This window comes from Anopheles coluzzii, chromosome 3 (genome assembly GCF_943734685.1).
Source record: "Anopheles coluzzii chromosome 3, AcolN3, whole genome shotgun sequence".
Classification (NCBI taxonomy): domain Eukaryota; kingdom Metazoa; phylum Arthropoda; class Insecta; order Diptera; family Culicidae; genus Anopheles; species Anopheles coluzzii.
In genome coordinates, this window is record NC_064671.1 from 45,058,703 (window position 1) to 45,084,094 (window position 25,392).

Here is a 25,392-nt window from a genome sequence, read left to right on the forward strand (position 1 = left end):
CCGTTCTACATTCGTTAAGATAGAAAAAGACTGAAAAATATACACACTAACATCATTTATTGCTAGCTCAATGGAAGAACAAGATGATAGCTAAAAAAAATTGCCTAAAATCATGATCCTCGTCAGCCTCGTCGTCTACAAGTGACAAATGCAACTGTTTTAACACCCCATATTCACCTAATATTACACTATAATTTCCTACACGGACACGACAACGACATTTCTTTCCTTCTAAATTACCGACCATGTGGCCGTAACTGTGGCAAGCCATTAAGCCACTTTCAGAACACAGCATTTTGTGTTATGTTGCCAGCGCGTTAAAGTGGATGGGCAACAAAACCACCCGAAAAAAAAAACACCGCTTCCTCCTGAAACGAAACAACCACGGTGCCACATGGTGATTGATTGTCGGGGATTTGCGTTCCATTTTTTTATGATGGTACGATCCTCGAACACAGAATGGCTGCAAAAAATGTACTCGAACAGCTAATCAACAGCTTTGTGGCTGTAGCATGGGAGGACGCAAGGAGGATGAATGGTTTTTCATTTGGTGGTTTGGTCGTCAAACGCATTTTCATTTTCCCGCTGTGCGCTTATTGGCTGTTAAGTCTGCTTTTTGTTTTTTTGTGTATGTGTGTGTATAGCCGCCTAGTTTTGTTTTTGTTTTCGCATACCAAATCCTTCGTCAGCTATTGGAGAAAGATAAATGTACTAATGTCCTGCATTTTGTTCAGCTAGGATCTTCGGTGTGTTCGGTTTCTTAATCATTCGCCATTTGGTGTAACCATTTTTGCTTCTACTGTTACACGCTCATCTAAAAGAACGTCTTTTTTATCCACCACCTCTTTCATTCCATATACTACATCGTTCTACACCAGCGGTCACTTTCCAACGAAAGCCACGTCGTGATGAAGGCGGTTGAGACAAACTACGCGGGGAAGTACAGCTGCGAGGTGTCGGCAGATGCGCCTTCGTTCCACACGATCATCGTCTCAGGGGACATGGAAGTAATCGGTGAGTAGATAGCTAGGTCGACATGGATGTGCATCTCTTCTCCATTCCAGTGGGAATGGCAAATAATTATTGCTGTCCTACCTCATCGTTGCTTTAATACGTACCAATCGACCGATTTACAGGATAGGACATCACACAAAGGATCTTGGAAAATTGCTGACTATTTATGGTCGTGCTGAATGGGCGATTTTAGATGAAAATCGCCCCCGAGACTTGTCTTTATCGACCGACTACTCTGAAATGCTACTGCAGAGAGAGATATATCTACTGTGTGCGACCAAACCGAGTTTTGTTTTCTTTCTGCTGTCAATCGGTTAAGATAGTAATTTATTACGTGCAACAGCTAATGGTTCACCGAGTCAAGGTGCTTTCTACCAGAAAGGGAATACACTGGTTGGTTTTTTTGTTATTGATCCTAAAAAAATGCATTATTTTGAATCTAATTCCTCTAGTCCTAGACAGAGTTTGTCGAGTAGTGATGTATCAAATAGGATATTTTCTTCTTCTTCTTCTTCTTTGGCTCAACAACCGATGTCGGTCAAGGCCTGCCTGTACCCACTTGTGGGCTTTGGCTTTCAGTGACTAATTGATTCCCCCCCATAGCAGGATAGTCAGTCCTACGTATGGCGGCGCGGTCTATTTGGGGATTGAACCCATGACGGGCATGTTGTTAAGTTGTACGAGTTGACGACTATACTACGAGACCGGCTATATTTCTATATTTCCGGCGATATTTTCTATTTCCTATTTATTTTGGAATTGATGCGTTCCATACGATAATTTTAAAGTACATCTGTTATTTATGTGAGTGTAAAATATTCTTTGGTCTTTTACAAAGTATTTGAAATTTAAATGGAGCCTTTCCTTTACTTAGCGACTGAAAAATTCATTATTCTGTGAAATGTTTTTCCGTAATCTTTAGGATTTTATAACAAACCTTTTTATAACGAAATTGTTAACGTTCTGAATGACCACATAACAACACAATTGTTAGTTTTTTTTAAATAACTGTTATGAAATGTTACTGATGTAATGAAATTGATAGCCTTTTTATAATATTTTCTCATTTTTTTATGTTTTTTTTTTACCATAGTGCCATTATAGGTACATAAAACAGGCATGTTCCTGTAGTGGTTATAGCCATAAAACCAGTGAAAACAGGCCATTTAAGATTTTTCACTTGATATCTTTGACATTTCGTACTGTTTTCGTTAAAATGAATAACAAAAATGAGTTTTTTTGTATGTAATTTACCAAAAAAGGCCAAAATTCGCATATTTGGCTGAGTGAAAAATCGACTTGAAATAAAACACACTCTTCGGGATGTGGGTTGACGACAGGTGTTATACAGTACTTAAGTCAATACATTCAGTCCAAAAAGTATTCGTCTAGCTGAATATTTTGCAGAAAAAGGCGAACTATGGCCGCAATAGGCATGGGGTGGTAAAAGTAATCATGGGGTTTGATAAAGGGACCATCAATACACACGTTTTGCTAAAAATTAAGCATTAAAATAGTGCAATGACAACTTAATTTTTTTAAAAACTAAAAAAAGTCGTTTGATGGGCGCGCAAAAAGTATTCGTCTATCAGACTTTTGGCATAAAATGCGTATGAAAACAAAGGTTATGGAATCAAAAAAATTCCTGATCTTCTTTCTTATTGCATTTATGACTATTGGTGACTACTTGCACAATTCAAGAACTCATTTGAACCTTTAAAAAGGCGTATTTTTGATCCACTCATCCTACAAGACTTGTTACAATTATCCTCTGATAGAAATATTGCATTTCCGGACTACGTGGCCAAGTTCCATTAAAAAATGGCAACTGATATCATATTGAGAGCCTACTAAATCATTTTCATCAGTTTGGTTTCAGCTGGTTTGACGTTTTGGGCAAATGACAATGCCCTGTTTGTTCGCCAGCTCGACTGTTCTGAAACATGTGGTACTATTTAAGTAAAATTTCTCAGAACTGGCACCCAAAGTACTTAAAAACTCCATTAATATGTTTTCCCATCTCGTCTCCTATCATTTTGAATCTTTTTTCTAGCTCTCCTTACCGCACTGAGCCCTAGTATCATGACTCCATGATGCTACCGTTACCCGAGATTTAGATGTTGGATCTTAGTAGACTGTTTTCGCTATGGTAGACGTCGCCCGTTTGACCTTGGCGATTTAAACATGTTTTAATCAGCCATACCGGCGAACTCGTTCGTTCTTGGGAACGTTCGCCGCGACGCTCATTTTCACTCATTTCATAGCGCTCTAGATCAAAAATTAGAAAACCGTATAGATTTTGTACTGGCCAACCTAGCGGTACAACCCTGTCCACTCATGAGCGACGAATGTTTCTCGTCGAACGAGTTCGCCGGTACGGCTGAATATGTTAGTAGAGCCTAATTTGAAACAAATTCCTGAATTATTTGATGCAACTTAACAGATTTGGCCACTTTCTGTGTATGGTATTATTCAAACAAAACATGTTTGTAACAACTCACTCATTCAAGCTATTACATGACCAGCTACGATGAAATGCAGCATGACCCATCAACCAAACGTGACCCATCTATTCTCCTGACCTTATTGGCCATCACAAAATGCACTGATTCTTTCGTAAAATTTGATTTTTCGGACATTAAACCGCTTCTTTCGTTAGATTAACCGTCAAGGATGGCTGCTTACATGGCAATTTGTCACACAATTAGTGTCAGAAAAATGGCCAAACTCTGATCAAATGAAGAAACGAGGCCTTCCACACATTTTGTAACCTTCAAAAATGGGTAGGATAGGTTATGCATAAGTTCAAGTTACGATTTGCGCCTTCATGCTCCAATTATTTAACTCCCCCGCCTTTAGTGCCTCTCTGACCGCTTGAAGTGCAATTGAAACAACAGAAATGCATTAATTTAGAAGGAAGTCACCAGTAAATTGATAATAATAAATTTAATTCACGTGTACGTTGTGTTTGTCCAGCGTAAATAATTAAAAAGCTAGATGGACGAATACTTTTTGCGCGCCCATCAAACGACTTTTTTTAGTTTTTTATGTATTTTGGTTGATATAGTACTATTTAAATGCTTATTTTTTAGCAAAACGTGTGTATTGATGGTCCTTTTAGCAAACCACATGATTACTTTTATCGCCCCATGCCTATTGCGGCCATAATTCGCCTTTTTCTGTAAAATATTCAGCTAGACGAATACTTTTTGGACTGACTGTATATTAATCATTCAATTTTGTAAACATTTTTTCCTATCAAATTACGCAAGAAATCAATATTATGGCAATAATTCTTACTGTTCACATGAAAACAGCTTGAAACCTATGTTTCATTTATATTATAAACTATTTTAGAGGTATCTTTGTTTACCACCACTATAGGAACACAATACGACGACTATATGGACCATATCTCGATTATAGGTACAACAAAGCAGTCACAAAAATATGCATTTTTTCGTAAATCTGTTGTATTTGATTTTAAAAATGGTTGTAGTTGCGAAGATAAAACATATTGCAATTGCTATATGTTAAAATATTCACATTTAATTTAAAATATATAAAAATATTTACCATCCTGACACTCGAAATCTTTTAAAACACATCTGTACCCCTAAAAATTGCACCAATATTGGGGCATTTACCCTACCAACACTATTAATATACTAAAAACAAATTTTCAGATGAAGTAAGTAATGTGAAAGCAATTGTGAATCGACATCGAAAAAAAAACTGACTCAGCTGTTGCTAACAAGACCATGATTGCGACTAACGATTCAAGTGCATAAAAGCTGAAAATGGGCTTTTACGGTACTACCCAGCTGTTTTATATGGAGTTTGATTCTTGGAGGCAGAAATCATGTCAACGCACAATGGAAAACCACACACAATACTTGCCTCAGATTTTCAGCCTAGATTGTTTCATCCTGTAAAATATGTAAATAAAGTCTATTCGTCGCAGAGGCATTCAGGTTAGCTTATGAAAGTTTTTTTTTGCTGAAGGATAAATATTGTACTCAGAAAGGTTAAAAATTGTTTGGATCGATTTTAAGATTATTAAAATTACTAAAACTCTTTTGAAACACAAACTACAAACTACAACAAAACAAAACGATCTTGCTTTACATCTTTCTTTGTACACAAGCGCTGAAATTCAATACGGTGTACCGTAACTGTCAAATAATAAAAACCCGGATAGTGTTGTTGACTGACAGAACTGACAGAAAACTCGAAAACTAAAAAACATATTTTTATTTTTGTTTGAATAATGAAAACAATAGACTATTTATTTTGATCTTTACAAAGTCATCGCAAACCACATAGTAGGCGCTGGAGCGCCACATGTGGTCCGCGGGCTGTAGTTTGGAAACCCTTACTTTAGATTGATAAAACTCTTGATATAATAATAAAAGGCTCTTAAGCTCAGAATGTGAAGTGTATGTCTTCCTTGAAACCCAATAGCTCAAATAGTCTGCGACTTTTCAAATATAAATATGATAAGCCATATCATAAGAGTATTGAGTCGGTTTGGTGGTACAGATGTCAACTCTCACGACTTAACAATATGCCCGTCATAGGTTCACGCCCGGAATGGACCATATGTAGGACTGACTATCCTGCTAGTTGTTATCATTAAGGCCAAATTCTATATAATACAGAGTTCGATGCATAGCTTGATTTCGGTCCACCATTTTTAAACCTTGGTTTTGACAGTTAGATGAAAACATGTTCACAAACGATTCCACACAGCCAAACACTTTTTAGGGACAATTGTGCATTTTCTGCACAAAACCTAGAGTAACTATACATTTCCATCTCATGTACGGTCAGTCCAAAAAATATTCGTCTAGCTGAAAAAAGGCGAATTATGGCCGCAATAGGCATAGGGCGGTAAAAGTAATGATGAGGTTTGATAAAGAGACCATCATCTTCTTCTGTTTGGCGTAAATGTCTTACGCGGACATGCCGGCCTTTACAAGCTTTCGAGACTTGTTTAGTACCACGCTACCGAATAAATATAGTCAGTCCTTACTACGGGGGGACGGTCCATTCCGGGCTTGATCTCATTACGGGCGTGCTACTGAGTCGTTCGAGATGACGACTGTACCACGGTATCGCCCCCTAAAGGGACCATCAATGCACACGTATTACTATTATTATTAATAGTATTATTATTAAACGTATTATTAAAAAAACGTATTATTAAAAAACGTATTATTAAAAAAAACACCATTAAACTAGTACAATAGCAACTAAAACACATACAAAACCAAAAAAAGTCGTTTGATTGGCACGCAAAAAGTATTCGTCTATATTAGTGTTGGGTCATACGATTCATTTCACGACCCGACCCGGAGTCGGGTGCAAGCCAGTCCGAATCGATTCCGACCCGTGGGTGCAGCGGGTGCGCTAGGTCGGAGTCGGAATCAAATCCGACCCGCGGGTGCAATGAGTTCGGGTCGACCCGAACGATCAGTAGGTGCGAGAAAGCATAAGCGACTCCGACCCGTTGGTGCAGCGAGTTCGGGTCGGGTCGGGTCACGGTAGGTTCAGTTTGACCCGAGGGTGCAGCGAGTTCGGGTCGACCCGATAGATCAGTAGGTGCGAGAAAGCATAAGCGACTCCGACCCGTTGGTGCGGCGAGTTCGGGTCGGGTCGGGTCGGATTGAACCTATCTTGACCCGACCCGACCCGATCTCGCCGCACCAATGGGTGCAGCGAGTTCGGGTCGACCCGATAGATCAGTAGGTGCGAGAAAGCATAAGCGACTCCGACCCGTTGGTACGGCGAGTTCGGGTCGGGTCGGGTTGGATTGAACCTATCTTGACCCGACCCGACCCAAACTCGCTGCACCAACAGGTCGGAGTCGCTTATGCTTTCTCGCACCTAATGATCTATCGGGTCGACCCGAACTCGCTGCACCCTCGGGTCAAACTGAACCTACCGTGACCCGACCCTACCCGAACTCGTTGCACCAACGGGTCGGAGTCGCTTATGCTTTCTCGCACCTACCGGAGTCGTTGCACCCACTGAACCTACTTGTACCTTTCGGGTCGACCCGAACGACTCCGGGTCGCTTACGGATGGCTCTGACCCGATAGGTTTGGGTCGACCCGCCCATCACTAGTCTATAAAGATTTTTACTTATTTACGCTGGCCAAACATTACGTAGACGTGAATTAAATTTATTATTATCAATGTTCCTAGTGCATTTCTTCTAAATTAATGCAATTCTGTTGTTTCAATTGGACTTCGAGCGGTCAGTGAGGCACTAAAGGCGGGGGAGTTAAAGGAATGGAGCATCATGGCGAAAATCATATCTCATTCCCGTGCATAACCTATCCTGCCCATTTTTCAAGGTTACAAAATATGAGGGAGGCCTCATACCTTCATTTGATCAGCGTTTAGCAATTTCTTTGACACTAATTGTGTGTCAAACTATCATGTAAGCAGTCATCATTTACAGTTTATCTAACGAAAGAAGCGGTTGAATGTCCGGTTGTTGTGCCAAAGAAGAAGAAGATAAGAGTATTACGAGACCGGTCTCGTGGTTCGGTCGTCAACTCGAATGACTTAACAACATGCTTGTCAACAACTCAAGCCTCAGTTGGACCATGCCCTGTTACGGAGAACTGACTATCCTGCTATGACCTATCAATAAGTTCAACTTAATTGAAAGCCAAGCACACTAGTGGTACAGACAGGCATTGACCGACAACGGTTGTAGTGCTTTAGCAGAAGAAGTAGAGTATTGGCAAGGTCTGATTTTATCTTGAACTGTTAATTTTTACGATTGTGATCAGGACATGTCCCATTATCATATCATTATCTATCATAGCCTAATTACATTCTAGATTATCCCATTATCGGAAAAAGGTACAATGTTTACAGAGTTTTCCATGTTTTGTTGGTTGTTTTCAGAAAAATGTAAGGTTCGTCTCACAATCAATTGGACGTAACCTACACATTGTTATGATATTGTTATGTAAATTTCTTCAAATTCAAAAATTTAAAAACAATGTAAGAAATTGTAAAGAAAATCAAGAAAACGTACTGCATGTTTTGGGAGAATTAAAAAATACGGGAAACATTCCAATATTTTTGGGAATCAACAAAAAACCATGACATGGGAATTGTTTTGTTTATTTTCATAGAGACTTTGAGCTGATTGGCCTAGTTCGCCTTTGTGACATGGGAAGCAAACCAAAACAAAAATGCACGCATGTTATATATCAATCATAGTTTGAATAAGAAATTCTTAGTCACTATTCATTCTTTCTCCTTTCCATTCTATATACCTGTGCCGTTGCATTATTCGGAACCGTTTTAAAGCACACATTTTGGAATGGTTTCGCTCTAAACGCTCTTTACGTGGAAAACAATAATAGAATTTCTGGGAAAATTCGTCCAAAATGTGATTACCACGCTCGTATTACGAACAAGAAAACTCGACAACGTCACATCGAAGCATCAACATTCAACAGCGAACCCATGCTTACCGGTGCTACCGTTCGTAGCCGTGAGGCGTACAATTTAATATGGCCAATAAAAAATTATTAGATTTTGATCTCAACGGTTTCCATCGATCCGGGGCCAGTTTACCACTGCTTTCACTCACTCACTTTGAAACATTGCGACGCTGTCATCCAGTAATGTTGCGCTGCTGCTTCTCCCCAATCCCGTTCCCCACTTTTTTCTCACCATCAAATCTGCCCTTTCCGTTTGACATTTGCAAGCATTCGCGTTAGGGAGCCTGCGGGTGCAGAAGCACTCGAAAGCACTTTTCCAGCATGAATGGCAGCAGAGGCAGCGAGGTAACGGTTTGCGTTATCGGGTGCGCTTTATTCGCACCCGCGCCCAATGTTGCCAATGATGTTTCCGTTTTTTTCCACTCCAGGGCAGGATGGTTCAATGATTTTTTATTGAATATTACCGCTCCCAGCTGGAGCGTACAAAATTGCCGTGGAATTTATTTATTCCTTGGCAATTCCACCGACCAGTGCTTTCTTCGCTGCAGGCTTGCCTATGTTCTTTCCGTGAAAAAATACCTTTTCAAGCACTCATCCCAAACGCCATTCTCCCGATGCCTGTACATTTCTAACCTCTCAATTGAGAGGCAGTTGGAATATTTTCCTCTACACTGTTTTTGTTTGATTTCCCATCTTTCCTGAGACGCTTGCGACTGCGGCTCCTCCCGGGTGCGCGCAGTAATCGAGAGCTCGGCGAAGCGCACACAAAAACGAAACGGACGCAAAAGATAGCCGCGTGACCGCATAAATGTCAGCTCCCAAAAGCGTAATGATCCTTTGCACCGGCAGGCGGCTACGACGATGTGACGCAATCGTGGCGAACCAGGGCAGGGCAAACAACTTGCACAACTTGCCAGCGCACTGGGGCAAGCATTGGGGCGTGCTGGAATTAGGGGTCTGCAACGTTGAAGCATTAATCCGGCACCAACTGGAGCGTACGAATTTATTGAACGCGCATGGAAGCAACTTTTTTGCCCACTTATTTTGTTATGCTTCTTTGAGCCCACATTTTTTGAACAGTATAAAATGTTTCCTTTCTGCTTTGCCTCTGTGGTATCGAGAGGTAAATGAGATCGTTAGCGTGTAGTTTGGGAAAATCTGCTCATTCTGCTTACGGAATGGGTGGATTATGGCAGCAGTTTGGTGGTAAGCCCTGTTTTACTTGCAGTTTTTGACATGAATTATATCGAACAAAAGGTTGCTATTTGTATGCAACATTCTTCATTAATATAGCTACAGTACAATAGCGGTCAGTGGTCAAACATTTCGATTGGGTTGGTAGGTTAATGCTAGTAAGAAACCATTCTACCTACTTTGAAATACATTAATTCGTTCGAACAAATCAATTGCCTGTACATTCAGCTACTGTGCGACTGGCGATGAACGCAATGTAATTAAAATCGGTCATTAGTCAAAATTTAAATTGCAACGCCATCGCTTCCCCCTATATATCACCCACCGTACGGCGATTCGCATAATTTGAGTTTCGATTTTAATTGTTTTGTTTCAGATCACAACTAAACCAAACCGAACAAACGGTAACGCTATCGAGTATCGAGCGTTTTGAACACCGGCACGGCACGTAGGAGAATATGAAAATTTTGTGGCAGCAAATCACATATCCCATTACAAATCCCTCGTCTCATTTTGCATCCTATTATGCCGGTTAATATGATTACATATATGCATTGGGCCCAGCGCATTCCATGACCACCGCCCACCGTTTAGCGGCCGTATCAATTGCGCTGTAATCAAATGCAGTAAATACATCCCCGATATGCCCGATGGCCGTACGCTTTTGCATCACAAATTTATTATCCCGGCAATACAAATCGCCCGCATACCCGACGCGAACGCTATGCTGGCAGTGAAGGGAACGAAAGGGAGAAAATCGTATGCCAGCCCCTGCCCTGGCACCAGCCGGGCTCTCTCGCAGCCCCTGAGACGGTAACGAGGATGTACAGATTCACACGATGACGTCGGGTGTTTCGGTTTACGCGGCGCTTACACTTGCAATCGCTGGAAAGCCTTATTTAATTACATATTAATTACAACGGGCGGAGCGCTGGGCTAGACTCTACGCAGCAGTTAGGCAGCAAATCAGATTGCTTCGGTTCGCTCGTCTTCGCTGTGCTTTGCTGCAATCGTTCGCTTTTGATGTTGCCGGTGGTTGCACAGTAGCCTAGTTTCTCACCATTGCTGTATGGGCCACCAAGGCCTTGATCACGACGATAATGAATAATGTATTAGCTGTAAAATCTTACTAATCATCACGATACACAACACCGCAAGTACACTTACGTGCACTCCGACAGCACGCTGCACTGACTCACTGCATTAACAGCCACAGTAGCCTCCCGCTCCCGGTGCTTGTCGCAACGAGTATAAATTAATGATCTTACCACCGTTCACTCAAACACTTCACGAACTCTTTTGCCAACGGTATGAGACTTTCGACGCCTGGTGGAGACGCCCGGTACCGTGCACCTTTGGCGAGCTAATGCATTTGCTCTTTTGGCTAATTCGCTTCGGTGCAGTACAGGCCAGCTTGCTCTTGCACTGAACGATGGTGTACGGCACGATAAATCACCAATGCACCAGTGATGGTGACCCTCGTCCGAGTAGCGTAAGAACATCAATAAATCTAATGAACTGTGCCTGGCTGTCGTCGTTGTCGTCAGTTAGAGGTCACTCAGATGCATTGCTTGCTTGTACTGGGCAGTAGAATGGAAGCAGCATCGATTGTCAGGCAGGCTCTAGCTAATCGAAGGGTGACATCATTTTTCAACACTGCTAGGTCACTTGTGGAAACCTTTCGTCGCCTTTAGCCACCGTACTCGAAATAGAGCATCTAAAATATTCGATCATGCTCGATGCAGACTTATTTTTGAACTATTTGAAATGATTCCAATGGGATGAATGTTGAGATTTTTTAAGAGATTGCATTTGCAGATCAAAAGTCTTTTTCACCGAAACTGGCGCAATCAGGACAAAAATGTAGACCCACTATGGCTGGTTCTGCATTAGGAATGTCAGAAGCAAATCCATACAATCTTCATTTATCTTATTCAATTCGTTTCCATCGCTCACTGGTCTAAACCCAGAGAGCGTGGCACAATTTCCTCATTTCAAATCAGTTGGTCTTATTCAACTTTTTCCATTCATTTTCTTTTTTTCGATGCACAACATATGCGGACTGACCATATTCGAACACCGGTGAAACTGGAACTCAACTGCATTGCTGGCATTATCATCACCATCATCGTGGTGGGAATTCTTGGAAATAATAATCATCGCTGATCGGCACCTTCTACCGGATGGAATCTTCGACATCTTTCCACAGAGCCACCTATTGAACAGCCATCCGTGACGGGAGTGCAGGCGAGGTATCGGCCAGGCGATATTCTACGAGCCAACTGCACCTCGCATAATTCGAAACCAGCAGCAAATTTGACGTGGACGATTAATGATGTACCGGTAAGATTTATTGTCTTTTCAGAGGAAATGTTGGGAGTAAAATAAATAAAGCGAATTGCTTCGCCTTGTTAACCTGGCGTGGTTCGAATCCTGCATACCGCATACCGCTACCTGCAGGCGAGGTAAAACCATGTTCTGTTCGTTGTCGGTGCTGTATACATTTTCGGTACCGTTTGGCTCATTGCCAATGAATGATGGTGCTCGTGTCGATGGATTTGACTTGCAGTAAACGAACGAATTTATTGATGGAAACGACAAAGCACGCACCCACAGCTATTACGCGGAAGTGATATGCGTGGAGCGCGGTGAAAAACTGTGTTTACCAATAAGAGTAAGAGAACGCGTGCCTGCACTTAGTGGTGCTGTTCCATAGCGAGCTGCTGGGCTATTGATAATCGTTGAATGGCACGTTCCGACATCGCATGAGGAAAGCATGTTTCTTTTTTTTGGGGCGCTTTTTTTGCTTCTTTTTACTGGTGGGTTTTACAAGACAAGCATACGCATGTCGGGCTATAAAGCAAACTCGGAATGAAATTAGATTTCCGGCTTTGACAAACGAATAAAATGAAAGATACGAGGCGCGACGGGTAATTCGAGCTGACGAAGTACGCAACGAGGATTGCGGTATACGGGAAATGTTTCATTTTTCTCCTCCAGTGAATGGTCTCACGAGATTTTTCCTGGTAAGCACAACAAAATGGGGATAAAAAAACCACCAGCTCAACCAATGGAATGTAAACTTTGCTCGCAAACCCATCAACGATCACTAGGTTAGCGGAACGATTTTGTTCGTTAAATGTATGTACACGTTTGATTTGGAAGTTCCGAGTGGAGGGGAAGCTTTAGAGGAGAAGGAGCTACAGCGGTAGCGTGACAGAATGGAGATGAATGAAAATCGAATTTCCCTTTCGAGCGAAATCGTTGCCGTACCGTATTGGTGCAACCGAAGCAACGAGCTGAAAATGTCGCTGTGGCCACAGGATTTTTGAGAGCTCTCTCTGGTAGCAAACCAAACAGGATTTAAAAACCTATTTAGGGCATAATTGAATTTACACTTCTCAATCAAAGATAATTTCACGCAAGACTGCGGCTGAGCATAGATACGAGCTTCAAGGTGTTAGGATAGGTTAGGCTAGCAACACGTTAACGAAAAGCTAAACGTTGAATTGTGGAGAGCTTGAATAGATAACTTCCCTAGGAAGGAATGGAATTAAAAACATAAAAGAAAATGAATTTTTGTAAAGCTTACAATTTAATTGCGTTTGGTGTTTCAATGTGCAGCGATGGAAAAGGTAGGGTTTTGGTGGTATGATTTTGGAATGATGCAGTACATTTATTTATTCATTTATTGATATGATACCTCAATCTGGATGATTATTTACAATAAAAAAACACAATTCATTTCGGTTTTATTATAATCTAACACATAACATAATATGTTTATTGATTAATCCATCAGGATTTTAAAGATCCTACATGAATGTACTTAAATTAGTGCTTATAAACTATGTAAGGTACATAAATCGATAGGTGAGAACTGGTGTACAAGAATAGTTGATATGTTGAAATCAAATAAATTATAGTTATTGATGAAAGTTCGACACATAGCTGACATAGGATCAGACTGGCCAAAACGAGTTCTATAACCAGGGACGGATATGAATTGACGTGTACGTAGATTCCTAGATGGCTCGTTAAATTCTATCGTAGCTAATAAAGTAGCAGCATCAATGTGGTGGTTGAGTAGTTAATGACATAAAAAGGCATTTAGCTATCTCATGGCACTTTTTCAACGGCTTAATTTCTAAAAGCAGATACCGGGAATGGTAGACAATAATATATACACTATATAATATATAATAATACATACCTACTTACAATTTACTTAATACAAATCAATTTAATGACTGCTCCAACTTCTGTTCTTCTACCAGCGGGTGAATACCACAAAAGAAAGAAAAGAAAATATAATTGATCACACAATGGCAAAATGGTGCCTTATATTTTCCCCCACTACCTTGTTTGATGTATATTCAAACTTCAAGTGGTACTTTAATATCAAGCTCTTCAAGTAATTTCACAGAATTTGCTCCCAGTATTTTTTCATATTGCAACGTTAGATTTCATATTGCAACGTTTTCTCCTCTTTGATCTACTGACGGATGTGTTGCTCCGTTGCAGTAAGCAATGGAATGTGCTTAATTTGTGTAGTTCAGCTAACTGTAACTATGACTATTTGATAGCAGGTTATTATTTATAGTTAATACGATGTCTGGAGCGATGAATGAAATGATTATTCGTTTGTATTGTACGTGTACTAGCTGTTGAGGTTGGAACATTTGCTGCTGGGAGAATTCCGACTTATTGTTTGCATTATAATAAACATACATTTATGCGTGTATTAAATGTATTGTATCATGCTTCCCTGATTTACACTACTCTGGAGTTACACGAATTCGAATTATGCCAAGGTACATTTAAGAGAACAGATAGTAGAAAAGCGAACGGCACTGCTGCTGCATCTCAATCCTGGCCCAATTAAATCGTGGACAGCGGAACAGCACGTGTTCTACGTCTTCCACAGCGTTCTCGCACGCGAGGTAGTTGGGTGAGCCAGCCAGAATGCCTCTCTCTACGAAGTAGCTTCGCAAGAACCCGTGTTCCGTGAGTACCTGAGTGAGGACAATATCTACTTCCTCGTATATTTGAAGGACATTACGTCATTTGAAATGGGTTAACCAATAGTTTCCGCGTACATAGCAAATAGAACAGATTTCTAGAACAGCGCGTTTTAGTATGTTTATTGAAATTATCGGAAAAATGAGTCATATTAACGAAAGAGTTGATGGTTTTTTAGTCACAAAACATAAAATCAAGTAGGTATGAGTACCAAGTTCACCAAGTTCTAATCAATACGTCGCAAACGTAGTGTCTTTTACAGTACAATCATGAAATAGCACTCGTTCTTATTATTGTCTACTGCAATACCTGTGTTTAATCTATATTTTAATGTTAAATATGAATCCGCAAAGCCAAACAAGTGTTTGAAAAGTACATTTTCAACCTGGCTGCATATTAATTAATTTTGACAGTTCGTATGTCAACTCGGTACAATTTGCTCCAACAATTGTGCAAATAAATTGCATTATTGCTGAATGTTTGAAAGACAAAACTAATCACATTTAAGATACTTATAAATAATAATGAAGTGTATAAAAGTACTAAAATCAATATAATATAATCAATAATCAACTATATTTTGCCTGTAAAACGTAATATTCGACATAAGCGTAAATCCGAGTTACGCGAAAGTCTCTGGAACGCATTATTCGTGTAACCAAGGGAAAGATTGTAGTCTATTTCTTTTATATGCTTGTTTATGAGTAATGATTTCAGTTTTGCATCAGGTATTGTAAAGTTTATTCTTCTTCTATTTTGTGAGAGGGGTTATATCCTCCTATGTTCGTTCGTTGAGGACTATAGACAAATACTTAGGACACATTAGTCGAAGCTATCCTCAGTTATTTAAAGGATTTACTTAATGAAAAAACAGGCCATTATATGTGACTGTAGAGAGTCGAAGTCTATAAACAAAGAAAGAGAGAGAGAGAGAGAGAGAGAGAGAGAGAGAGAGAGAGAGAGAAAGTAAGCCTCTGAATAAGGGTATTCAAACAAAAATAAAGTATTCAAACAACGAACGGTTGTTTGAATATCCTTATTCAGAGGCTTACTTTCTCTCTCTCTCTCTCTCTTTGTTTATAGACTTCGACTCTCTACAGTCACATATGTTGGCCTGTTTTTTCATTAAGTAAATCCTTTAAATAACTGAGGATAGCTTCGACTAATGTGTCCTAAGTATTTGTTGCTTATTTATAAAACTGAACCAACAAACCATCAATTTAGTTCATGCATGTGTTTGCTACAATAACTTTCGGTTAATAGCGGTATAACGAGAAATAATAACTGTCATCAGCAACTTTATGTTTAAATCATATAAGTAATTTCGTTTAATTAATCCTGGTTATGCGATAGTTGAGAGCTACATGATGTACCATTATTTAATATAACTTAATTACATACGTTTATAGCGCACACAACAGAAGAAATGAAATGAAATTAGTTTGGAAGAAAAAATAAAAAATGCCTTAAAATGTCATTAGGAGTAAACTTCAGGATCAATTGATGGTTCACAAGAGACCATTCTTGAAACAGACATACAGCATAATCATAATTGCAATTAATACGACATAATACAGTCCATCATTTGATCTTTATGATTAAATGTAACAAATGCAATGAAACGCGGTAAAGACTAGATAATAAATCATATCATGGGTTATATTCCATCCTTAATGCATATGCACCGGTCTGTTTCCCCGCCAACTTTCACGCATCTGCCAGTTGGGTTGGAATTATTTTCAAACTTTTCCCGTTATCTACCGGCAAAACTAATCAAAATTTCGTTTTGTTTCATATAAATCATCCTTTACACTGCCTCACCTTCTCTCGCCTTATATTCACAGATTCCGGCACAGTACGTGAAGCTGTACCGACCTATAAGGGATACGTTCACTGGACTGGAGACTTCCATTGCCGGTGTCAACTTTATGGTGGCGCACGATCATTTCGTAAAGGGAAAGCTGAAGGTAATTATTCACCCGACCAAAATTTGCATCTACCATCTGCTTTTTCTAGCTATTGTCATCCTTCATCACTCACCCGGAAGTTTGAGTACCTTCTTGTCATTTCGGCCATTGTCCTTTATCTAACGCTGTCCAACTCTTCTTCATCTTTTAATCAAGTCACCTCCCTGGTCTGATCTAATCAAAAACCGCACAATTTATTCTTGTCGATGCGTGTTATTCTTTACACCATTCCTGCTATTGCGGAACTAGTACTGTAACTAGTACTGCTGTTACCATGTTCTCAGAGGGTGACCATATTTCGCACACAGACATACTTGAACAACATTTGCCCCGGATTGTGAGTGCAGTATAGAACAAGAACACAAAATTCTGCTACCGCACACGGTGAATACAAATAGCTAAATTTATTCCATAGCAATCGGACCGGAGTTTGGAAAGTCCTCAACCCGACAGTTCATGCGCCTGTGTGTTGCGTGCTTGGAAAAACTTTTCCCATCTCAATGCAAAATAATTTGGATCCTCCAAACCCTCCTCTCCTTTGTTAGCGGACCACGCAACTTCGAAGTGCATTCAGTCTGATGATTGGAAGGCATCCAGAAGCAGTTTAATGATTTCCATTAGATGCTGCGAGTAATGTGTAATGCTTTCTGCAGAACATAAAACACCGGTCGATGGTACATTGTGTGAGCTTGTTGGTTTTTTTTGTGTTATCAGTGTCTTATGTTGAAGCTCCGGTAACTTTGATTGCGAACAAGTCAGCTGGGGGACAATTGTATTGTATAAAGTGGGAAAGTATTGTATTCAGTACGATAGCGACACCGTTGTAGCGCAGCAGATTAACGAATCACAAAACGAACAAAGCAACGGGAACGCTGATCATGGATATCCTTTACTTTTAATGCCCGACTGTCCTATCGAAGTAAAAAATCTCAACTACCTCGATTTATTTCTCCTTTGGCTATGACTGGCTGTCCGGGAAATGTGTTCAATGACTCACGGATGAGATGAAGAGAATCGCTTTCAAGCGGTCAAGAGGAAAAGTTTAATTAATTAATTATAAATTTTCAAAGCCACACCTGACAAAAGAAACAGAAAAGCGGAAGATACGAGAACAAAACAATAAGCAAGGTATAATGGTACGAAAAACAGAAAACATCGCTTTACAATTTTAAACACCACAAAGTTATGGATTTTTTAGCAAAACAGTCCGCCAGTTGCTAACTAATAGAAAAAAGTGACGAATTTTTTGTGACGAACTCCTAGAGAAAAGAAATTGATTTTCATTGTTGATCTTTTTGTCTTCTCTAATCAATGAAAACGACAGCAAAGCTTAACCGTCAGCTTAACTTGGACAACGATTTAGAAATATTTTACCCAACCAAAGCACTTTTCGGAAAACTGCTCTCGTCAAATTTTACTCCAACAGAACAAGCAGGAATGTTCGAAACTAATTTACCACTAATTTCAACAAACGCTTTTACAAGAGCTAGCCAAACAATACATGATATTAATTAAAAGTTAAATTGATTTTAACGAGACGTGCTAGTTCTGGCACTGGCTTGGTTGGCCATATTCAATGAGCTTTTTTGTTGGTGTTTTTAGTCTGGGATCAGCTCGATTCACGTCATATTTCACACAATTGTTTGTGTTGGTCGAGGAGTTTCGCTTTTTGTGATGATGCCGTATTTATTTTTTATGAAAGGCAGATTATTTTTTGCGTTCCGTACCATTTTATTCATACCCGAACAAAAATCACGAAAAAGATAACAAACGAACTTGGCAATCCCAAGGAAATTTAACCAAATGAAAGCATAAATAAGAATCCGTTCACTGCATAGTCGTTTCTAGGGTTTGTTAAGCAGTTAGCTATGCTCTTTCATTTACACTATCGTACCATTTCTTTTTTCTCTCCTGCTTTAGTTGAAATGCTCTGCCTCTATACACCAGCTATATCATGAGACCGTCGAACAGCTCGTGCCGGAAGATCGGCCGCGGATATTGGCAACAGGCGTATCGGCGAGCGGGCACAGCATCAGCCTCTACCAAGGCACGGTACACGAGTCCGAACAGACGGATCAGAGCGACGCCTATCTCACCGTGAACGGCTACAAAGGTAAGCGGTATTAACCTTCGTGGTTTAAGATAATTTGTACAAGATAGAACGAGCAGCTTTCCATGATGCACTTTGAATTGCTATAACCTGTTGAACGAGAAATGCAGCCATTTGCGGAGATTCAAAACGATCAAGCAAAGTTGTTAATAAAAACATGACTCTATTAAAAGGTATTCAAAATTCAAAATCTGTATTCATCTAACCACCTTCTTCTTTTTGGCTCAACAACCGTTGTCGGTCAATGCCTGCCTCTGTACCACTTATGGGGTTGGCTTTCAGTGACTAATTGATTTCCCCCCATAGCAGGATAGTCAGTCCTACGTATGGCGGCACGGTCCATTTCAGGCTTGAACCCATACCGGGCATGTTGTACGAGTACGAGTTGACGACTGTACCATGAGACCGGCACTTACCACGTTAGTTTAAGGCAAATAATTGAGCAAAATTTAAAACACCAAGCTTAACAGCTAGTTTTTCTTTTGCAATTTTATCATCGGATCATTTTAAACCACTATAAATTATAACGTATTTCTACGGCATCAAATTTGATATTTATACGGACGCATCGAAGAATTGTGTTATAAAATTTCTCTATAGAAATAGGTTTTTTAATCCAGCCAATGAAGTAATCAGCAGTCTAGCAAACTATATCAGTATTATCATTCGTTTCTGAACATTACTTTTCCATCATGAACAGTTTCTGTGTATTTTTCAAGAATTTGTGTCGATAACCAGGGCAGCAATTACAGCGCATACTCCGTACAGTGCAGATGCAAACGTTGCAAGATGAGTAGCATCAAGAGAGATATGGGCAAACAGTAAGATGATATTGCTGTTGAACCACACATGAAGTAATTTCACTACTTCTGTCCTGTTTTGGAGCTAAGAGCAATAACAGCACACTTCGTGCCACTTAAAACCGAGCGGCAAAACCGTTCCCAGAGGCATCCTTATCCAATGGCGTCTCTGGGCCATTCCGTGCTTGAACAGAAGCCACGATTCGTACATGGATAGCTTCATATCTGGTTGGGAATAAATTCCATCCCAGTACACTCCAGCATTCCTACACTGCCACCATCAGCTTTTCTTCCACCAGTACGGCTATAAGCCTGCTATTGCCTACGCCAGCCGTATGTGACAACATTTTCCACATCAAGAACTTGCGAAATGAGAAAAGCTACAACCGTCGGACGTGAAGGTATAAATCATCGCGCAAAATAGATTCCCTTGTCGCACTGGCCGCCGTAAGTCTGGGCTGTGCGCGCGTTCTGCATGCATTGGAAACATTTTACACACCGAAGGAAGATGAGGGTGCCGACAAAGACAATGCAGCTCGATTTGTGAAGCAACTTCTAAACAGCAGCAGCAGCAGCAGCAGCAGCAGCAGCATCTCCTGCCGGTGGCACAACATTCAGCATTTTCGAGTTTACTTCCACCCAACGAGATAGCAAGAAAATATGCAGAAAACCTTCCTCCTCCCGGCCGTACCGAAAGTGGCCAAAATGGCACAAGATTGAGGTTATTGTGCGATGGTGTGGACGTGTGAAAAATGGGCACGATAATTCATATGCCGCTTTTGGGGCTGGTTGTTGATATTTTCGGGCTGCTGGTAGGTGCTTTGCTAGTCCCTGTCTTTAGAGATGTGGTTAACCCTTGGATGATAATTAAAGTATTAGAACTTGGGAGCAATATGCAATATAATTTAAATGATTTAGTTGTTCCTTAAGTCTTTGTAGAGCTTAACAACACGAACAACGAAATGTGAGAGTGAAAAAGAAACAATTTTAATTCACATTAATAAGCCTCATGATGTAGAAGGGGTTTAGATTGCTATAATTTTGGATTGGAACAAATTATTATTGTTGCTATCGTATAGAAAACCATAGATCTATATTTAAAAATTTCTTAAATCTGATTGAACATATTTTATATCGTTGGAATGAGTTGAAAACAATAGTTCTGTCTACAAGCCACCTAAGACAGCGATCTGACAATCCATGCAACTAAGACTCTGTTCAATTTCTGTCTGTTCCATGTCTTACAGAACTGTCCTTACGTAATCCAAAGCACTTACAGTTTTAAACGGAAAATAAATTAGTTGCATTGTTTAAATGAATATATAATTACAGCGAGAGCATTCAACAAATAATTTGCTAGTGTTTTCAAAAATAATTTCGATATTAATCATTCAAAACTATTTATAATTTAATTATAACAAACGTCCATGGCAAAACACTTAATGTTCTAATGCGTATAATACAATGCATTTTATCTTGAATCTATATATTTTGCACAATCATTGTCGAAGCAATATCCAATTTTATGCAGAAAAACAGACGTAAACTATGTGCTCTAAAGCGTTTGGCAGATAGGATGCACACAGTACAAGTATAAGTAGAAAACATCACAAACAAAATCAAACTGACATGTCCTAGACAATGTATGTCTTATTTGTTCAGAAATGTCTGACAGTGCGCCTATACCCCACCATTCTAACTCTACACGTTTGTTCTAGTCTAATGTCCCGTTCGAGTTGACAGAACGCTGCCTAAGATGCAAATAGAATACCAAAGGGGCCATGTATAATCAAACGATGCATTCCTCCGTTGCGTCTGCCTGTTGTTGTCTATTGTGTTTTCTCTACTTCCTTCAACGTGGACAAATGCTTGTAGAAACAGAACAAAGATAAGCGATAGAAATATTCTAGTAATACACGTGAGACAACGTATTCTATGAACGTTGCACGTATCTGTGTTATATTATTTATTGTTTTTGAAACCTTCTTTCAAATCTTTGTATGCTTCGGTTACTGCCAAACTATTATTTAAACGTAAGGAAACCCGGAAACGTTTTCAAGCGTTTTCAACATCGTAGGAATTCATATCCCTTTGGGGCAAAACACCACCGAACGCGAGGTATGAGCTGCATAACGCTAGCAAACGTAAAGTATCCTCAGGGTTTTGCATTTAATTCCATCGCGAGCCAGTACGAGCAAGCTCAGGACACCTCGAACCAGCTGGCCGCTTGTTGCTAGTACCTTCCATGTGCCATGTGCACGGTTTCCTTAGTCAGTCAGCTCACCCGCGCCGAGCGAACCAATGGTAGCTGCCGGGCACATTTGCACATAACTCAAAACACTAACGCTTCCCAGTTTGTCAATTTGCAGATTTCATTCCCCACCTTGCCTTTCCGATACATACTCACCGAGTGCTCGTAAATTGTACCATGTATGGTGTCGTGTGCTCTATGAAAGTGTTCCAACGCTCGTACCGGCTACTGCCCAGACCTGAGCCCGTTGTTCCTTGGGGCTTCTTTTTCGCTCGTTTTTGGAGTGCATGAACTTCTCGAAAGGTACTGCTTCGAGGGTTTTATGGAAAATTTATACTTTCCTCATATTTGCTGGTAAGCGGGCTGACTGTTTTATCATATTTTTCACTGGCGCGTCCACTGCCAGCAACATACAAGCAAAAGCTTGGTTACTTCCCGTGCACTTGAGTGTGTATGTTTTCTCTCTGCTCTCTGGCAGCACATCCCAAGGGGGTTAATTCGAACCCGGCTACCAGACGAGTTGAAGATGACAGAAATGTTTTATGAAGGAAAAACAACCTCTGTCCATTGTGGGGTAAAAAGCATGAAAAAATGAAGAAAAAAAATGGGAACCGAAAGCAAACATGGTCGGGTGACAGTGTTGCGAAAAGTCATGCTGCACTTTCTGACATCCTCTGGCGGTCAAATGAGAATAACTTGCTGCACTCATTTGACTACCGGGATCGCTTCCGACGAGTTTCGGGTGCTGGGCTGGCTTGTTGGTAGGGATTGGCCGGACAGACGTCTGTTCAAATAGAGCTGTCGGTAGCACTTTACATCGCTACCAATCATGCTGCTGCTCAGTCCTAGGTGGACTAGGAAAGGGCTACACTAACCAGCTTCCAGGCCGGTTCGTCCGGATTGTCGTATGTCATTACAAGAATTTCCAACCCGTATATCTTGAATGTTGTTTTACCCGTTGTTGCCCACACCGTACCCTTAGCGACGCTCACGCGCTTCTGATTGTCCAACGGTGTAAGAAAATAGGTTTTCCATTTCTTCAACCACAGTACCGTGTACACACTGACCGGAATGCAGACAACTTTGATGTAGTACCACGCTTCTGACCAGGGCGTACTGGAACGGGATAAGTTGCAACGATCCGAAGCGTTGGGAAGGAGCGACGGAAGTTTTGAAAACATTTGCTACAACGATTTGTGTGAAATATACACTTATGGGACACTATGGAAATAAGGTCGTGTATCAGCATGTGAGCTGTTATAAATCGATGTGCATGTAGGTGCAGTGTAACAGAGTACGAGGAGATGTCTTCGAAGGGTAGATTACCTTTATCATTTTTCCTTGTCGTGGGAGTTGAGAAGAGAAACAAAACAGGCGGTGCCAGTTTGATGAAAGTAAAAACATTTTAAAATGTACTGGCTGTTGACGATGTGGCTTAGTATGGTGGGTGATGTGTTCTACCGTATGTTATATGATATTTTCCATGTTCATGACGTACCATACTTCATGGTATGGTGCTGTTACCCTGATGCATTTCAACATTATCTTTACTGTTTTAAGTTTTTCCTATCTTAAGGGCGGACAAACATGATTGATTTTTTAAAGACACTATAAATATGACTTTGTAAATTGCAAAATAACGATCATAATTTGAATCTCGTTCATAACAGTTTGTTAAAGTTTTAGGGAAAAAGTTTTGAACGAAATAACTCAGAAATTGTTTTATTTTCAAAAAAAAAACAAATAACTAGTTTTATTTCAGTTGCACTATAAGCTTCGCTTTTCACTACCTTCCAACATCATTTGCTACATAATTGCATACAAACGAAGCGATTACCATGCATCCACTTTCATACCCAGCACACAAAGTTGCATAATGCACTCGTTCCCCAACGTAGTGCAACGTTTTCCATATTCTAACGATCTAATTTTCCGTTCCACACTTTCAGCGGACAAATCATCCCCGCTCGCATCGTCATCCGGCAGTTTGCAGATCGATTCCTACGTTAAGGTGTGTTGGGTAACGTTCTACATCTGCATCATCTGTACCGTGATGGTATACTCGATACGCTATCTGATGGTCACCTGACCCCAGCAGAGGGAGGCCAAGAGCGGTGCTGGATCGGCCAATGTCTCCATGGCAGAAGGTACGGCACTCGAGCTGGATACGCTTCCGAGCAGTTATCCTGTTCCGCCGCCCCCGTCTGCAGCCACCATTTCTTCGCCGGCCCTCGTCAACCTGGACAGCTGCGTCCTGTTCGTTCCAAGGTGATGCAACACGTTGCGAACCAGTGTGCCGATGACTGTGTGCATACCTTTGTTTGGTACTTCCGCCCCAAGGCAATCGTTCAACCGACCGGCCAGTCGGTTTGGTGAAAATCACAAATCTCAAAAACAAGCTTAAAAATTGGGTTACTGTAAATGTGTTTTCCGGTACACAGGAACGGCATAAAATTGCTACATCGACGCAAATACGAATAGCAAAACATTATTGCTATCATGAAGTTCGTAGTAAATGATCCAACTAAACATGAAGGTTTAGTTTATTCCAGCGTACAAACATCTACTTTTATAGCATGTATGGGACAGCTGCCATGACAAAGGTGGCGGGTTGATGAATTGATCAGAAGGTTTTGTCAATATGGGGGAAGTGATGTGTCGAGGTGATAACAATACAACAGTTGCATCATTGGTACTGAACAAATCTTTACGTTACCTTCTCTTTAGGTACAATTTGTAAAAAGTTTTAACTAAATGTACATAAAACGCTACTATCTTGCTTGTCCCAACTCCTATCGTTTCCCTTCCTTTTCCCCCTTCCCCACCTTTTGCGACACAGTCAAATGAATTTTAATATATCGTTATACAGCGTAAGCTATGGTGTAAAATTTAGTCCATCGAATGATAGCAATGGTTAAGATATAGCACGTACAATGAAGCGAACAGACCGAAACCTGTGACACGTTAAGTAAACATAGGCAAACAAAACAGGTTTAACTAGCTAATTATAAGATACTACGATCTGTAAATATGCATACACCCAAGCAAGAATGTAGAATACCTACCGACAAGCAACTGGAACGTAAATGGCCGTACACAAATACAAACAAGCAGAATACAATGCATCCTTTACCAATGTACCAAGTAAATGTATGCTTACCTTGCGTTTCATATCGGGTAGATCACCCTCACACAAAGGGGTTTTCAGTTACTGGGCTTGAATTACCTGTAATAGATAAACATGTATCAATTTGTTGTTCACTACCAAACAGAAAAGAAACCAATAAACTGACAGATGGAAATAAACTACTTCTACTTTGTGTAAGCTAAACCGCGTTTTCGATTCATATCACGTCAACCCTTGATTGTATATGTAGTTTAATAGGTACAACATTTACTTCGCTCAAAATTCGATGTTGCTATTGTGATGGATTATTAATGCACTACTGCAATGAATCAATTTACTTCACTAATTTATAACAGGCAATATACAGTTTTTGCGCACTAAATTCTGTTAAATAACTTTTCTTTGGAAGATTATGTTGCTGAGCGACCGAGCATT

The 25,392-nt window shown here is 40.3% G+C and overlaps 1 protein-coding gene across 4 annotated transcripts in view; it reads left to right on the forward strand.

The window, feature by feature from the left end:
• The window catches only part of LOC120957396 (uncharacterized), an 85,156-nt gene extending 60,017 nt beyond the window's left edge, over positions 1 to 25,139 (forward strand). For all 4 annotated transcript variants that reach the window (XM_040379596.2, XM_040379594.2, XM_040379593.2 and 1 more), the window contains 5 exons: positions 879 to 1,014; positions 11,890 to 12,023; positions 16,547 to 16,669; positions 18,590 to 18,782; positions 23,780 to 25,139. In XM_040379596.2, the coding sequence (XP_040235530.2) occupies positions 879 to 1,014; positions 11,890 to 12,023; positions 16,547 to 16,669; positions 18,590 to 18,782; positions 23,780 to 23,919 (726 nt within the window). In that variant the 3' untranslated portion in view covers positions 23,920 to 25,139. The remainder of the gene's footprint in view (positions 1 to 878; positions 1,015 to 11,889; positions 12,024 to 16,546; positions 16,670 to 18,589; positions 18,783 to 23,779) is intronic.
• Positions 25,140 to 25,392: the final 253 nt, after the last annotated feature.